The 17,898-nt window shown below is 41.4% G+C and overlaps 1 protein-coding gene across 1 annotated transcript in view; it reads right to left on the reverse strand.

Moving 5' to 3' along the window:
- The window catches only part of ezrb (ezrin b), a 30,786-nt gene that overhangs the window by 10,652 nt on the left and 2,236 nt on the right, over positions 1 to 17,898 (reverse strand). Inside the window, 5 exon segments of the mRNA XM_018694990.2 lie at positions 1,333 to 1,479; positions 1,604 to 1,687; positions 2,909 to 3,183; positions 5,223 to 5,318; positions 11,433 to 11,516. Of these exon segments, the coding sequence (XP_018550506.1) occupies positions 1,333 to 1,479; positions 1,604 to 1,687; positions 2,909 to 3,183; positions 5,223 to 5,318; positions 11,433 to 11,516 (686 nt within the window).

A 17,898-nucleotide genomic window follows, 5' to 3' on the forward strand; every position in this document is an offset into this window, starting at 1 on the left:
TACAATCAGGCTAAATGAGAGACTAGATAAACTTCAGCACAATAGCAGTTGGAGTAATTAAATCATTTAGACTTGAACAGAACTTCTTGTGCTCACATAAGACAAAGAATCTTCCGTTAAAGGTTCAATTAGAGGCCTCACAGGGCAGCTGACTTGCTGAACTTTGTCATTACTCTGCCACCAACTCGCTGTATTCAGGCAGACAAAGTAGACCAAGCTGCTTTCAATAGAAGCTGGCATGAAAGCAAACACAACGCAGGGGGAAGAGCTACAATCTGGTAGCGAGCAGCACAGCACAGCCGGAGGGCTTTCCAGCACAGGGTCAGTGACTGAGAGGCAAGTCACCTGGGATGAAGTGTTCCTTTAACACAGTGTACTTCACTCCAGTAACCTGCGCAGACACAGGCCACCAGCCAACGGGAGATCCCAAAACTCATTTCACCAAACAGAGGGGGTGATTACCTCCCAGACTGTCATGCCCTATAAACAAAGTGGCAATCACGACCCAGACTGGGGTAAACGCCGGCACCCGGCAGGTCTCAAAAAGTAGGTCTCCTCTTGAGCACAAGTCCAAAGAAATAAATTTAAAAAATCAGCAAAACAGACAAATAAAAAAAAGAAATATTTACATTTTTCAGCAATAATGTGTGCAAATAAACAGGAGAATTGGGTGGTGATTGACATACATGGACCTAGCTCAGCAGGGTATCTTGGTCTGAGGTTAGAGCCAGAAATAAGTCTGAGAGAAACAAGGACAAAAAAAAGGAAAAAAAATGACAGAAAAGAAAGGTCTGCCAATGTTTAGCAATAGCACACAAACACGTAGTATGTGCTTCAGGAGGTAAGTTTTATCATTCAGCAGTGCATAGAGGAGTAAAGGCAACAAAAAGCCCCACACAATGCTACAAGACACCATGTAACACTCACTCAAAGCAGGCACAATTATAAGCAGCAGGGGCACAAACATTATGTGACAAATTTATGTCTAAAAAACTTCAAGATCAAGAAATCTGCTGATAAAAAAACTCAGACTTTAAATAATAAAGAGATGTAAGTGATTAAAGCAAACTGCTGAGTCTGAATATTCAATTTTGTCTTTGGAGATGGTCCTCCCAAAGCCTCTATCCCTTTAGCCCTCATTGTTATTCCTGTCATACTGTCTGCTGAGAAACAGGAACAGTGATTAAGTGCAGACATGGACCTGGCCCAGCCAGTTTAGCTCTGTGTCACAGGGCTACAGCTAGCAACACACAGAAAACAAGAGCCAGAACAGACATAGACAACAGGGCTGTTTACTTCAAGTGTCCGTCAAATCAGCAACACACTGCTTACTTGTCGTTCTTCTCGTAAATGTTGAGTCCCAGGGCGTCGACTCCCAGCCACAGCTCTGTTCCCTTCTTATTCTTGATGTCGAAATAGTTGACGCCGTACATTTCCAGGTCCTGGGCGATCTTGAGGTACTCCAGCATAGCATCCTCCCTGCAAGGATGGACGGAGATCACGATAAATCAATCCAACATTTACTAATACTGCAGGTTTAAAGAGTATCTTGATAGCAAAACATGTAGCTGTTGTTTTTATACGTAAAATGAAACACACTCACTTCAACATCCCATGGTGCTCCTCGTGCCACACCTGGATCCTCTCCTCCCACTGTTCTCTGGATAACTTGTGCTGCTCCAGGACTCTACAGACAGAGAGAAAAAAAGATCAGCTAAACCACCAAACACAAACCACTAACAGACAAAACAATCTGATATATTTGGCTTTGGTGTGTTAAATGAGATTAAGGACTCTGTTTTCATACAAGGATATTGTGCAAAGAGCAACTTTGTTTTGGTAAAGTGTTTTCCTTGACTGTGTTTGTTTGGTATTTTGGCTACTAGTCATGCACCACAGCGGGAGGGAAAGCACAATAGGGGGTGTTCCACTGGCAATGCACTGGAATTTGTTTGAGTCTGTGTTTTTTTTGCGCCTGTTTTAGACACATCTACACACACGCACACACAAATAATTTCTATAACAATAATGCAGACAATATCATAATCTTATTAGCATCTCACATCCGAGAGCTAGCATGATGGCGTATCAAGGTTGGGCTAGCTGATGTATGGACAGTCATTTGAAGGTGACAGGCAGTCTAAATAAAAAGACCAACACCTGTCCTCGTAAGTGCATCAAATGAATTGTTTAGGCTTCTTTATTCTGAGGGATTTCTTAGTTTGTGCAGCGCAAATCAGCAGCAATGCTGGCGATGGTGACGACTACGAGACAGACACACGGTGCAATAACCTCTAGAAGGTATGGAAGCAGGCGCAGACACTCCAGACTCAATGCATCACAGTGGGGGGGGGGGAGTACTTCTTTGACTGGGGCTGAATGGAGCTGATACCAGACTCTGACACACACACAGCCATACTGTATACATTTTTCTAAATTGTACATGGTTAGTAAGTGCATTGAAGTTGCACGGCCTGCTTTCAGCCACAACAATACCAAATGAGTGACGCCAATATCTTGGCACACATGACTCCACTTTGTAGCCTGTGCTACAATGAATGATGTAATAAGGCTTTGATCTCCCTTTTGAATGCTATGGTATGATGATTGAGCTTCCATCGAGTGCCTAAAAAACTGAATTGGCAACTTTATACAATGGCAAAGGGAGATGATTTGAATGGAAGACAGACACAAACAAATTATTATTTCTGGCAAAGAGAGATCATTTGAATAGATGGCAAACATATACAGATTATTGTTTCCGACGGGTATGATTTTTCTGTGTGGTGGAACACGTACTCACTGTTCTTTTCATACTTATTCAATTACCACCTTATACAACAACTACATAACACCTTGCCTTTTGATCTAGATTTAATACATCAATGACTGATTAATTTTCCTGAACCTGTGTGGCAGAAGGCGTTCAGACAGCAGGTATCCAGGCCGGTGGACTTCTTTGTTGTAGTCTCCGAACTTGGCCTGGACTGAGTAGGAGGCCAGCAGCACGGCTGTCTCTGGTGGACAGTAGACCTCGTCGCTCAGGATGCTCTCCTTCACCTGCAGGAAGAAGAGCTTCTGCGTGATGTCCTGGATCAGCTCCTCTGACACGTCCTCCGGGAAGAATTTGGCCCGAAACTTAAACTGGAGCGGGTTCTCCTTCTTTACGTCCTGGGACGACACCTGGAGATGAATCGAAACATAGTTCAGTCGCATGCTGTGTTGTGTGAACATTAAAGAAATAGATAGGCAGACATTTTGGGAAATAGGCTTTATTGCTTTCTTGCTGAGAGTTATGTGCCAGACTATTTCTTGCCCAGGAGCAGTAGCTTCGTGAAGTCTCAGATGGATGTTTGGCAACTGTTCCCTCTGGACAGAGCCAGACTAAGCCTTTCTCCCCAGGCAGTGGCAGCGATCCTCTCATCTAACTCTTGAAACTGTATTTCCCAAAAATATTGCTTTAATGTCCAGATGGTGTAAAATATAATAACTGAAGTAAAAAGTATAAATACTGTCCTCTCTTTAAACCTGTGTATTGTAGTATTGGCTACTAAAGATCAACTACTGGTTGTCAATAGTTTACAAGAAGAAAACAGCAAGTTCTGCAGTTTGATGGTTGCCCTGCCCTTTCCAAAAGGGGATCTACCATTCTCATGTAATGGAAATAGACTTTAATAACTCCAGGGTACAGTGCGTGTTTACACAATGTTCCTCTTCCTCTAATTTCAAAACAGGAACCAAGCGGTCTTGATGGAGAGAATGGGGCTGTGCTCGACCAGGAATATTCCAGTTTGAGCTTTGCATTGTCCTGATGAGCTACAACGCAGTGTCAGCACACAGTGTACAGTTTGCTGCTGCTGACAGAGGCAAGCATTACCTTTTCTCTCTCCCTCTGACCCTTGTTTATCATTATAAAATGCAAAGAGGCAATTTGGACGTTTCTATAGTTAGATTCACACAGGTTCCTACATTAGTTTTAGACTTTAATCAGAAAATAGAGACATTCTCAGTCTATTCATATATTTTTTACAGTCTGTAGTTAATACTGCAATATTATAATATGTGCATTCCAAAAAGTACTCCATTTGTTTACCATTGTACTCCTATGACACTGTCAGACTCATAATTGACAGTAGCAAAAAACAAAAGGGATTAATTCACCAGAACCAAAGATACCAAATGTTCTTCTTCCTCGTCAAAAACTATCGCTTACATTACCCACAATGCAACTCCACCACTGACAGTTTGGTTGGAGATTTTGGTGTGTAAGGCTAGTAGCAGTTTACGTGCCCTCATACAGACATGAAGAGCTACACAGGTCTCATAACTTTACTGCTTCTAACTCCACAACTCAGGAGTCTTTGTACAACTTATACAAAACCTGGAGTTTCCCTTTAAGAGATAATATGTGCAGAACCGACTGGTCTAGAAAGCTGCAGGGGCTGGTCGATCATATAGAAGCTGAGATACCAAAACAACCTTGGACATTTGGAACCCTGCTTATTTAGGACTTCCTTCCGCTGACTGATTTACTTTGTATGTCACAATTTTTACTAGTTAGACCACAAATAACTCAGGACTAACAGTTAGTGAAGTCCAGGTAACTTGTGTTTACTTAGGGAAAACACAGAGGAACAGAAGCGGTTATGGTTCAGGAAGAGGTCACACTCTTGTCAAATAATCCACGTTCAGCTGATTACATATACTTCTCTAACATCCATCACAGACAGAAACCAGAACAGGCATTCAAAAGCTGCCGTGTCTGAAGTGGAACCTCAGAATGGCTTATATACTGTAATATGGTGGCTACTGATTGACTGAAGGGCAAACATTGGAGCTCTGATTGTATCGTCCCCTCGAAAGAATGCATTCTTTCTCTATTGCTCCATAGTGCTCCATAGGGAGAGGTGTTGCAAAAGCTGGATAGTTGAGACATAGTTGATACACTTAAGGAAATTACTATGGAGGGTTGTAGGTAGTAGGCATCATGATATGTAATGACAGAGGAATTGCACTCCATTTAAAAAGGGATAAATTACATCAGTAACTTTGAAAACCCATTTATACTGCTGAGTAACAGTTAAATAATATAATGAGTATAAATAACATCATGTGTCATTTTTAACACTATCTACAATTATAAAAGATTTAAAAGGTAGGAGGATCATTAAGAGATATAATCAAACAGCAACAAAAAAAACACTGTTTCAGCTGGATCTTACCTTTTTGTCCAGTTTCAGCCACGTGTAGTAACCTTTGCCGTCCATATACTGAAGCCCAAAGTACCAGACCTCACGTAAGCCGATGGTTTTCACTACCTGTGCAGAGAAAAGGCAACAAAAGATTATTTTCCTTGCCACTTAATCTACAGTTTAGTTTTTTGATGAATCCATTAATTGTCTGGTCTAAGAAGCAGTGAAAAAAATGCCAATCACAACTTCCAGGAGCCCAAGGTGACGTCTTTAAATGTCTTATTTTTTTCTAATCATCATATTCAGTTTACTATGATATATGACAATGAGAGGCTGCAAATCCTCACATTTGAGAAGCTGTAAGCTGAGACATTGACGCATTGTTTCACTATTTTTGTTTGAAAAAAGACTACAATGATTAAATGATCAGACTGGGTAAAAGCTTTAGCATCAGTCTTCCACATCACTTGGATACAAATGTGAATAATAGCTTTGTGATTTTCCATTAATTTCTTTTTAGACTGGGGGCAAGAACTTTGTAATGAGAAAAAAAAAAAGAATTTGTCATGGCTGACACTTGCTGATTAGGTTGAAGTGCGAGTGGTTTGATATAAATTTAAGAAGGATGCAGGATTCGGACTAAATTTGAGTATACATTACACTTCTCTCAAGAATTCACAGCCTGCTCTTCCAGGGAAACAGGTTATGAGATGATGATGTAACCGCAGTTGTCAACAGAGAGAAACCATGCCTCCTTCACACCTCAAAAATCAATGAGGTAATTTTCCAATAAATGTAAATGAATCACTGATGGTTTTATTCCAGCAGGAGCTATGAAAAAGGGCTTTGAAGCTTTCACAGACGCTGGCAACCCTGAAGAATCTAACCTTAAGGTGACATACTCAGGTACCAGACTAATCTGGTGGGCAGCGCTTATAGTGTTACACATTCCCAGGCCCGAGTATGGACTTGACATGGTAATGATACAAACTGCAGTCAACTACTGCCAAGATAAAGAAAGTGCACTTTTAAAACACTTCATGTTTGATGTCAGCAGCAGTTCAGCTAAAGATGATCGACTCTGGACACAGTCAATTAGACTCAAATGATCTTTGTAGTCCTGGAATATTTCAGAATACAGCTCTTGAGATTGGTGCTAGGGCTCCTACTAACAACCTTTTTCGTTAACAATGATTCTGCTCATTTTCTTGATTAATCAGTCACAATTTCCAAAACTAGGGTCTTCAAATTGCTTGTTTTGTCTGAACAGAACCCCTGAACCCAATTACATTTGGTTTTCTCTCACACTGGACAAAGAAAGGGTGTCAGCTCTAATCAGCACCTACACCATTAATGTAAATTGCAGCTATGTGAGACTGAAGGTTTTGATGAAGTTTGAAGCTTCATCAGGTCAGGAGGCCAACATATTTATAACAAAACTACAACTATGTAATCATATTTCATTCTGAGCTATTCCTAGATTTTCCAGTAACATCTTGCTAATCAGGTCTTAAACAAAGTGGTCTTATTGTTCGACCAGTGAGGAGGAGTGATACTGTACAATGAGGCCATGCTGAATGACTCGCATCCTGTCCCCAAGTCCAGCAACAGACTGAGAAGGCTGGAGCGAGGACGCCAGTTACTTTCTGGCAAAAGTGCAATGACCAGAACTCCTCATCATCATTATAATTATTATAATTATTATTAAGAATGTCTAAAAGGCAGATTACACACAGTTTTAATTTCAACCGCACTGGAAACACTTCAGGTCCAACCTTAGAAGAATGTCTTCAGATCAGCAACTTTAAGAATTTTTTTTTTTTTCAACCAGTTTTTGCCTGTGTAGCTGGGGCAGAAAGTGAAAACCCAGTTATAGATCTGGAATAATCACTTGCACTGCAGGAGAAGCTGCCATTTTCCACTGGCTTCTGAAAGAAACCTCAACGACTAGAGGCTCTTTATGGCCTTCAGAGAGGCAAGAGCAATTTTCCACCAGCACCGTGTAGGAATCCATGTTTTTTTTTTTGTTGTTGTATGTGTGTGTGTGTGCATGTGTGTCATTAAGTCCGACAATCTCTGTGCCGGGCCCTTTTTGAATGCATCCCTGCCAAATTCCCCACCCAGTTACCAGGTGAGGTGCTAAGTCGCCTGAGTAAACTGTGAGTCAACACGCTGGCACTCTGGCCAAGCCCATTCCCAATGATAAGCTCCAGCCAAGGTTAAAATTAAAATCGAACTCCCCCTCTCTCTTAGCGGCCCGACACAAAATACAGAGCAGGCTGACCTGTGGGAGTAACGCTGAATGGCTTTCCTGATGGATTGTATTTAGAGCAGCGACGACAACAAGTGCTAGAATGGAGCCTGAAATGAGAGAGCACTTCAGGCTGCATCTCACCTGTAATGAAACTCATAAGGGTTCTGAAAACAATCAGCCCTTTCATGAAGGTTTTGGCTTTGGGGTCTGCAGAGTGAGAGGCAGAGAGACAGAGTGGGTTACCACAGAGATACCTAAATGAACGATTGTTTTTCTCAGGGGATAAGCTTCTGTAGAAGGGCTTGGCACGACGTTGGCACTGTAGGAGAGGAAACCATTTTCTTGGGAAAGCTTACCACCCCTCAACAACACTGTACTTCACTTGAATACATAAACTACCTTCAATAAAAAGCTGTGCATGTTATGAGTACCTGCTGGCAAAGGATACAGGAAATAATACAGTTCATTAGAGAAGGATTAAATCTGAATCAGAGGACGCAGGTTCAGTAAACTGACATCACAGCAGGCTGGTTTGGCAGGCTGCCTCGACTTTAATGGCTTGCTAGTTTGCTCCAATGTACGTCAAGAGCTATTAACACCCCAGATATTCATTCTAAGTAAGATTACTAAAAACAGAACACTCCCATGCAAAACTTAGTTTTTTCAGGGTTCACCAAGATAAATTTAAGACTTTGTAAGACCTTTTTAATACCACTCAGAAGACAATCTAATATCTGTTTGATAAGCATGTCAGGGCTTTTTTGGAAACCAAATTCAATCCTTTTTAAGACTTTTCAAGACCAACTAATACCTTGGATAACATAAATCCATGCAAATATATCAAATCCAGAGGCCAAACTCCTTGAGAGCAGCTTTTTTATGGGCTGTTATAATCAGAAGCACAAGTCTACTTTATTCTGGCAATGATTTAAAAACTGTAAACCTGGTGAAACATTTGCAGTTGGGACAAAGAGGCTAAACCTCCACAGATTCTTAGTCACTGGTCAAAGGAGCAAAAGTCATGTCAGCATGACTGGAGTCCTCGCCTCACGGTCGTCCGTCAGAGAGTGAAAGTTTCACGTCTCGGTTTGAGGGGGAGCTCGGGCCCTGCGGTGAGTGAGAGGAATGCCACTGGGGCTGAAACAGCATTACTGACTGCATCCTCTGAGCTGAATAACGAGGAGTCCTCCGGCAGCGGCAGAAAAGGAGGAGGAGGAGGAAGAGGAGGAGGGGAAGGGAGGGGTTCACCCAGTCGGGCCCCAAATAGGGACCTACCAGCACAAAGATGAAGGAGTGTGTATTGAGGTGGAGGAGTGGGGAGGGGGGTACTGGCCCAAAGGAAACTGGTCTATTACTGTCAGACCACACATTCATTGTGACTGAAGTGAACAGTAAAGGGAGTGTTACAAAGCCAGTATGTTGTGGTTTAATATCTAAGAATAGTATAGGTAAAATACTACAGCTAACCAGGAAAGCCATCACGCAGCATGTTCTCTCTCTCGACTTGAAACAGCTTTGCAGACATTTTTTTTATGTGGCTTTGACATGTGGGTTGGGTGTCTAAGTGAACTAGTTTTTTGCTCCTGACACCTGTCAGACAGATTATTTGGATTCAGTTCAAGAAGACATACTTGGAACTTTTTAAAATGTTGCCATGTTCGCAGCTGATTAACATCAACCTTCCTCCGGCTTCCAACCAATCCAAACAACTTCTCAATAGGTAAAGCTGAAACTGAAAGCTGGATTAATATACAAGATTGGTTACGACGGCTGACGACAGCTGTAACTAGCCACTACATCTATTGTAAACCACAATGGCTGTGATTTTCCTAATTGTGGCTAAGGGCAAAATGAAAAGAGCAGCAGTCATGTGGAGGTGAAACTGTACCAGGGTGTGGAGGGGAGTGGCAGGCGTTTCTCTTTAAGAACGGCAAGACAGGGACTAAGCCTATGATCAGCGCTGACCACACGGGCCACACCAGGCCTCACACTCGCTGTGAGAGTGAGCTCACTGCTGTTACTCAGCATTTCCACAGAATCAGTCAAACGCACTGTGACTATGTGTCTTTGCAGCCGATTATTGCAGAGGCAACCCTGTTTAAAAATGAAATCAGGCTGCCGACGGGGCCTCAGGGATACAGGCTAAACATCATCAGAATGAATCTGTAGCCAGCACCGCTCGGACCTCAGAGAAGGTGTGAAGCTTCGTAGGCAGTTTCCCATGCTCGGATTAGCAAGCTGCATCTTTGTGCTAAGATAGAGCACTGTAGTGTCTCGCCACTATCACAGGGAGTGAGTGATTATCTGTGGCACACCCCACTGAGAGCCACTCTAACAAGTAGGCAGGGAAATTCACCAACACCTATAAATAGAGAGATGTCAAAGGTGAACAGAACTTATTAATATTAAAAGTCCATATTAAAAGTGTTAAAACAGGAGTGCTGCTGCTGTTCAGCTGTTCAAAACTACCCATCAAAATCACACAGAATATACCAACATCTGAATCTAACTTTTAGGGATATTGTGCTAAACATCATTGTATTCAGATCTATTTTTTTACTTTTGTAGTGTTCCACACAGCGCTGCTGACAGAAGGGTGAATCCCCTGACATGTAGCCACAACACACACAGTCGGCTACACTTGCTATTGAAAAACGAGTTATACAGGAAGTGGCTAAAACAATGTGTTTCCTCCCCCGATGCTGTCATCCAGCCTCAAATGAGCTCACGCTAATGACATGTCGTCTACATTTGGATATCAAGTACTGAGCTTCACATTAGCACTGTACAACAAGAGAAACAGGGCAAAGTACAAGAAAACTGCTCACTTAACAACACTGCAAGTGACCAATAGTGGGAACTGCAAGGGTTAATGATAAAATATCTCGCGACATACTTCTAGTTATTGCCTAACCACATCTGCTGTGATGGGCAAACATTAATAAACTTCAAAACTGAATACACACCTGATGTAAGAGCTAAGAACAAATAATTTAAGGTCAAATGAGAGCAGCGTTCATTTACAAAAATAAAAGTCTGTTCCAAAATTATTATTTAGCTTTAAACAAGACAACATGCTTTTTTGTCTAAATGAGTATATATAATAGGATGTAATAGGAAAATGTGAGTGAGATCTCCTAGAATGGCACTAGACAACATCAAGGACAAGGGAATCACTTGCAAAAATAGTAATCTATCATTAATAATATCTCCTGAAAATAAATGATGATAAAAAAAGTTTCCTAGAGTGCAACAAGCACAAAAGGAAAATGTTAATGTTTTCTTTATTGCAGCCACACCCATCACTCTGCAACTTCCTCACACACTTCATTCAAAACTAATGCATTAATAATTACTTCAAGAGCTAATACCTCAAGTTCTATGTGTTCACTATCACTTATGTTAAGCTGACATTTTTCACCACAAGAAACCATTAACCTCTCTGAACCTCACCAGGAAGACAGAGACTGATAAGGACCGTGGAGGCCCAAAGCTCCTGTAATCTCGTCTGTAGGAGATAACTTTTCAGACCTGGATGTAATGGATGGAAAGAGCTTTGGACGGATGGATAATGAGGGCAGTCACTTTCTCCCATCACAGAGCTTTCTCAGTGACGTCAATCCAGTTAACAGACATGATGACGACGGCTATAGCAGTTGGTAGTAATGGCTCAATCTGAAGGTAACAATATCCACTTACCGGCACCTATAAACTCACTCATTAACACGTTTATTCTGTACAAAAAGCAAAGTGTATTGTAGAATTTTCCATTGCCATAACGTCCATAAAATCACAATTTGCTGCTTTCAAACTTGTGTATGTTGTATATTTGCTTTAATTAGTACCACATCAAGACCACTGACTGGCTGATTTGTATTGATTTTCTCCATAAAAGCGACTTTATTCATCCATCCTTCTATTATAAGTGACAGTGGTGACATATAATCTGATGCTGGAGGTCAGTGGAGAGCTGACGTCCACTGTACCTGGTCAAACAGCTGCTTGCCGGTGGTGCTGGGCTGGATGGCAAACTCCAGCTCAGCGTCCATAGTGGTGACGCGAACGTTGACCTGTGGAGAGAAGAGAAAACAGAGGAGGAGTTCAAAAACTGACCTAGAAGCAACAGGGAGGTTTTCATAGGTAAGGACCAACACGTGGTGCTGCAGAGCACTGCTTTGGTGTGTCCGTGTGTGTGTGTGGGGGGGGTATTTGCAGAGTAAACACACGGGGCTCTGTGTTTATCTCTGCTTTCTCAGAGACAGACGTGCTGATTGAAGAGAACTCAAAATCTCCGGTGGTTCTGGATAGAAAATGAAGCCGTGGATTGAATATAAAGGACATAATTCATTGGCCTGTCAACAAAATAAGAGACATATCAAGCAGTACTTCCACGTGTTATTCTGGATGGATTAGCTGAAGGGAGGAGGACTGAATAAGGCAGCTACTACAGTCACTTGCTCCCCATTCACAGAAAAAAGGCACGTCTTTCAGTTCTCTGTTTAATGATTGATCCGAGTGACCTGTGCATACAGAAAGAGGCGGTCCATCTTACTGAAACCTGCCTTATGGGCAGAGAATTTAATGTCCACTTACAGGGATCCACCCCAGTGATTAATGCACAATTTCAGAACCATTACAAATAGCATGACTGGTTAGCTACACAGAATAATGAGAACTGACGTCAGCTGTGTCCCATAATGGAGAAGAAACAATATTCTGTAACGTGGGTTCGGTCTGTAATGAGCAAACAGCAACTGAATTTCACACAAAGGCCATGCAACAATGCACAAATATTTACAATAGCTGCTTTGAGGTATCGCACATACTGAATCTCTTTTCTGTGGGTTTAATGTCAAATGTCTCTGGTATTTTTGCGGGGGGTTAGGAAAAGACACAGACACAGACTCTGCGATTATTGACTGAACTTATTAATGCTCAGTGAAAATGATACAAAGAGGTGACTGGACACAGAGCAAAGAGAGAGAAAGCCCTCCAGTGACATCTTTCAACTCCAGCCCATTGTGAGCAACAAATTCAATGACGCCCACTGCAAAAAAAAAAAAAAAAGAAAAAAAAGAAGGGGGGATGTCTGGGCTGCAGCAACAACTGGCCTGGTGAGTCAGAGTTCTACTGACTCTTATGAAGCTGCATGGGCTGAACAACTAACTGGCAGGCTTAAATCCCGCATAGAAGCCAAATCCTATCACAGCATTGGATGGAAAACGCCTCACCACTGCTCTGTCCAGGACATTGTAAGAACACAGTAGTCTAGACAGTGGATATTCAAGGATGTCCCCTTTTTTCATCCATATGTCTGAAGGTTAGCGGAGTTGACTCACTGGGGATTAAAAAACTCTAAAGGATCTGCAGTGTAGCAAACTTTTACTTTACAAACAAATTCAAAATAATGAAACACTCAAGAGCCTCAGAGGGGTTTGCAGCTCCACCACAATGCCACATGTGCATACAATTTAAAAACTTCTGGAAGCAACCGTCCAGCAGAGCAACTTATACCAGCCTCAAGTCACAGCTAGAACGCGAGAAAGGAGGGGTGGATGGGGGAACACTGCATTTACTTTACACAGCAAAACAAAGCTCCCCTTTCAGCTGCAGTGCCCCAGCAGTCCCTCGCTATCATCATCTATATCCCAGTGGAGCCAAAAAACAACCACAAAACTTTAAAAGTGATTTTGCAAATTGGTAGCAGTGGCTCTTAACAGTTTGGGATGCTTCTCTCAACATCATGGTCTATATTTACAGCAGTTACAGATGGAGCGCCTAGAAAAAAGAAAAAAAAAAACACACCCTAACAGGCAGAGAATGGAACATGTGAATGTGCAGAGGTAGACGAGCCAACAGAAACCACTGAGTGAGTGATATCTGATCTCAAAGAGACGTCCCTTCAACGGTAACTCACAATAAACTGAGGCCATTCACAGAGGTAAAGAAAACATGACACATTTGCTAAAAATATACCGGGCAAGGACCCAGAGTTCCACAATGAGCAACTTTTAGTCAGAGGAAAGTACAGGCGTTCATATTAACCATATAAATCCCTGCTTCACAAGCTGTTACTGTAGCAAGTGACTCAGTGATTTTAGCCTTGGATCTCAAGTCTAACCTGCTATGATGACACATAAACACATTTTCACACTCTCAGTTGAGGGTACAAAGCTTTGGTAACCAAGAAACAATAACACAAGCTCTATGGTAACGCAGGCAATGCAACAGAAAAACTAGATTACTGTAATGAAGGTCACGTGATCAGCAATGTGCAGGACCTCTTAGCTCTTTCAAGCTAAAACTCTTACTCTGAAAAACATTTAAAGTTCTTTTCTTGCTGAGAGTTAGAGGAGTAGATTTACACCACTCTCGTGCCTGTACCATAAATATGGAGCTAAAAAGATGTAAGCTTAGCTTAGCTTAAAGACTGGAAACAGGGGAAAGCAGCTAGCATGGTGGCTCTGTCCAAAGGTATAAGCTAACAAGCTGCTGGCTCTAGCTAAGGGAGTAGGATACATAAAAACACAAACCCGAAGAGAGAAAATGTTCCTCATTCCCCTCTCATCTTCCTCCCTGAGTAAGTAACACTTTCAATCAAAATAAAAACTGACCAAAAACTGATATTTACTGCATATCCAACACATTCATATAAAATCTCTGTCTAAATATGAAAAAAACAGGACTGAAATGAGGTTTTTATTATTAATTAATCCTTTCCCGATTAATCATTATGTCGATGAAAACAAAGAGATGAGATGAGAGCATCCACAGTCTGCCCACAGAGATTTAAACTTAACGCCAGAGCTGAGACGATTCATTGACTGATCGACAGGAAAGGGTACTATTCTGCAAATTAATCAATCCAGCCATTTTCAAAGAATGCCAAATATTTCCCAGTTTCAGTCCCTAAAGTGTCAGTGAACCAATTATCTATTTTTCAGCCTTTTAAATGGTGAGGTTAAGGAGCTTCTCTGGGTCAAGTTAAAGAAACGAGGTGGTCTAAACTGTGAATAGGTTGCACCACATTCCTTAGTGAAGACCATTCAATATTTAACCCTCTGCATAGTTTGCATGGCTTTAGAAGAGTCTTTAGCAAAGGAAGTCACCATAGGCACTCCACTGAAAATGGCCTGGCAGCAACATAGCCATAAATGACTGCTACAATTTGAGTGTAGAGCAGCAGCACAACAAGGATCTAGATAAAAGGCCCTTTGTGTCGTTCATTAAGGCTTTAAAAAGTGACGTATGTTGTGTTTTTTCACAGCCTCTGTCAATATTAAACACATGTAATCGAAGAATGACAGTTGAAGCACTTGTTACCATTTTGGGATTCGTCAATCAGGATGCAGGAGGGCGTTCCAGACATGATTGAGTTATCAATTATTTAAAGAAACAAATGGTAACAATAGGACTGGACATGAAAAGGAAACACCCATCCATGTTTATTATGACCACGCCTTGCATGGTTTGCGTCACGGGGCTGCGACCTGAACGGAAACAGGATTCTGGGAGAGCTGAGGAGCACTATCGTTTACTTCTGACAATGTGTCATTCAGATGAAACATGAGTCACTAGCACAGGAGCTTTCACTACTCCTCAAATCTGGTCCAACCTCCTGCTGCCTGCCACTGAGCATCTTGGTCCTCTGTGATAAAATGAGTTTCTCCTTTCCAGACACAGTGTGCTGGAATGTTTGATGTCATGCCAAGGATCTGAACTGTAATAATTAAGACTGCGTGTAGGTTTCCGCGCCAGACAGAATCAAATCTAATGCAAGTTAGCACTTTCATCCTTTGATCTTCGATTTTGAGGGTTTACTTTAGGAACACTTGTCCATGACTTCACATTAAAATTTAATGACTGTGTTGCAGGAGACCAATTTAAGGCAACCTGTACACGTGTTATGACACCGATAGTTTGCTGTAAAGATTGTTTGGGGGGCATTTTTTACAGTGTACTAGATAAGAGCTGACATTCAAGAATGACAGAAAAGGTCAAGAGAGAAGGGAGGAAGACGTGGGATGAGGATGAAACTTTAGTTGTCTTTTTTTTTTTTTTGATTCTTCACATTTTTTGAGTTTCTATGACTGTGGAAACCCTGTTTTGTCCCTTTACTTGTTTCCTTGACGTTACAATGTAATGTACGATTAAAAATGTCAGCTGACATCCAAACTCAACATTACCACGATACTGTCAGTACAAGCTAACTGAGTCTCCTGAGGTGGCAGTGGGTGTTTCAGCACAAAAACGAGATGAATACAGATAGCTCGATTAGCTCGATTTTACTTATATATTATGCTTTAACCTGACACTGTACAAATCTGTGGTGAATTAAACCAGAGCTGCAATGATTGTTTTGGTAGTCGATTAATCTTTTGGTCATTGTTCAAGCTTCTCTAATGTGGGAATTTGCTGCTTTTCCTTCACAAATGTGACTGAAAAGCATTAAGTCTTTCAGTTCTTTTTCCATATTTGTATATTGAATTGTTGGCCAGACAAAACAAGCAAACTGAAGGAATCACTGTGGGCTTGAAGACGTTGTGAAATGCCATTTTCCCCTATTTTTAAAGATAATGGACATAGCAATAGTTAGTTAGTTAGTTAGTTGCCCTAAAACCAACAGGTCGTAGGTTGGGTGTTGTTTCCTGGCACCCTCTCAGCCCCTGTCTTGCCTGCAAGTAATATATGCTTCAGCTGCTGACACACTTCCAATATAATTTCACACTTTTCACTCAAGTCAAAACATAAACCCTTATTTACACATCTCACAGAAAGAGAGTGAGATTAATTTGAGAGCAGGAAGCTTTCTGGAGCAAACAGCATCAGAGGAATGGCTTCATTAAAACAGACTTAGTGTCCTATTGATATCTTTCATGCCATGTTGTAAAAACTGGGGGCCAGTCATGAGGCCTCATTCCGAACAGTCTGGAAACCAGAAGGACAAAATGAAAACTTACGGCTCACGAGCTCTTGGTATCATGGAAAAGAAAACAGTCCGACATTATCGTCTAAAAAGGCTGTTTTGTGGCAACTGGGCAGCTGCTATCAGACGGTTATGATGTCATTTCCACGGCGACGCTCATGACAACCCTGAGGCTACTCTAAACAAACCGACAACACACTTTATGACGGTCACCGTGGCTGTAGTCATTGTCATCACCACACAGCACTCTGCTCAGCAGCAATGTGTCTCTGTCATGATCTGGCTGCAGCTTCTAAACCTGGTTTTAACTAAAATCATTCCCTATTTTAAATGTGTTACTTATCAAACTTTACATTTCAGGCATCTCTGGATTTTCTATCCTGTTTCATTTTTTAAGTAAGGAGCAGAGGAGGACAAAAAGTTTGCTCCAGTCCTGAAAAAAATGGCGATATGCCTTACCCATTTCCATCATATTTTCCTTCACACTTTAAAATATACATGCGCTGCCTGTCATACACCTACCAGAAATTTCCAAAGAGTAAGCTGAGGGAGGGACCTGCGCCATGTGCAGCTGTACAGTATGTAATAGCTGGGGTGTGGCGTGATGAGTCGAGAGTAATTGAAGGCGAGAAAAATGCTCAAATATTTAGGACAACTTCATCACATGACGTCCTTTTTTTGTGTTTTATTGGAGATGAAAAGCCACTGATATCTCAAAGTCTGTACTGTTTCACGTTTTTACAAAGTCTCCAAGTTGATTATGTGGAACCTGACATTAAGTCAGAGAGCAACCCCAAATTTCAGCCTTGAAAATAACCTCCAGTGACTGACAGGCAACCCTGTATTCATCACTAACTCCTACGGATATAAACAAGAGATTTTCCACCCTTCCTCTTGTTTATGATGTTGCCAGAGTGTACAGCGCAGAATGATTTGAACCATACAGATCAAGTGACTGTGTCCACCCACACTCTGAACTGAACTCTTTATGAATGAATCACTGTTTATCTGTATGTGTCTGAAGACATTAAGTCTCTCAGTTTGTGTTCCTGTTTGAAGCAAAGTGGATGATACATATGTGACACCCCCAGGATATAAGACGAGCATGTGATTTGAGTGGCATTCCCCTTCAACAGAGATCCTACCCTACTGATACTGTCAGTTTCAAGGAAATAATTACATATTTAAAAAATAGCATTGCTCTGTTTGTGGTCGAGTCTACAGTTTAAAGGCTTGTGTTTTGTTTATGGCCCGTTCATTGAAACTTTAAAAGAAACAAAACATTTATTAACTGGGCATGTCAGGTGTGTCACAGTGATCACTCAGCTTGAAAGATGAGGAACTGATTACATCCAGTCTGCCACTGCCAACAAGTGATTTATGTAATAAAAAAAAAATCACCTCTCAGACTTTCAGAAATCCATTTTGAATCAAAGCCTGACAAAGCTTTCACTGAGTAATGACATGTTTACACTAAATAAAATATTCTAACATAATTATGCTGAGAGTATGTTAACGTTGCCATT

The sequence above is a fragment of the Lates calcarifer genome, linkage group LG7_1 (genome assembly GCF_001640805.2).
Source record: "Lates calcarifer isolate ASB-BC8 linkage group LG7_1, TLL_Latcal_v3, whole genome shotgun sequence".
NCBI lineage: Eukaryota > Metazoa > Chordata > Actinopteri > Centropomidae > Lates > Lates calcarifer.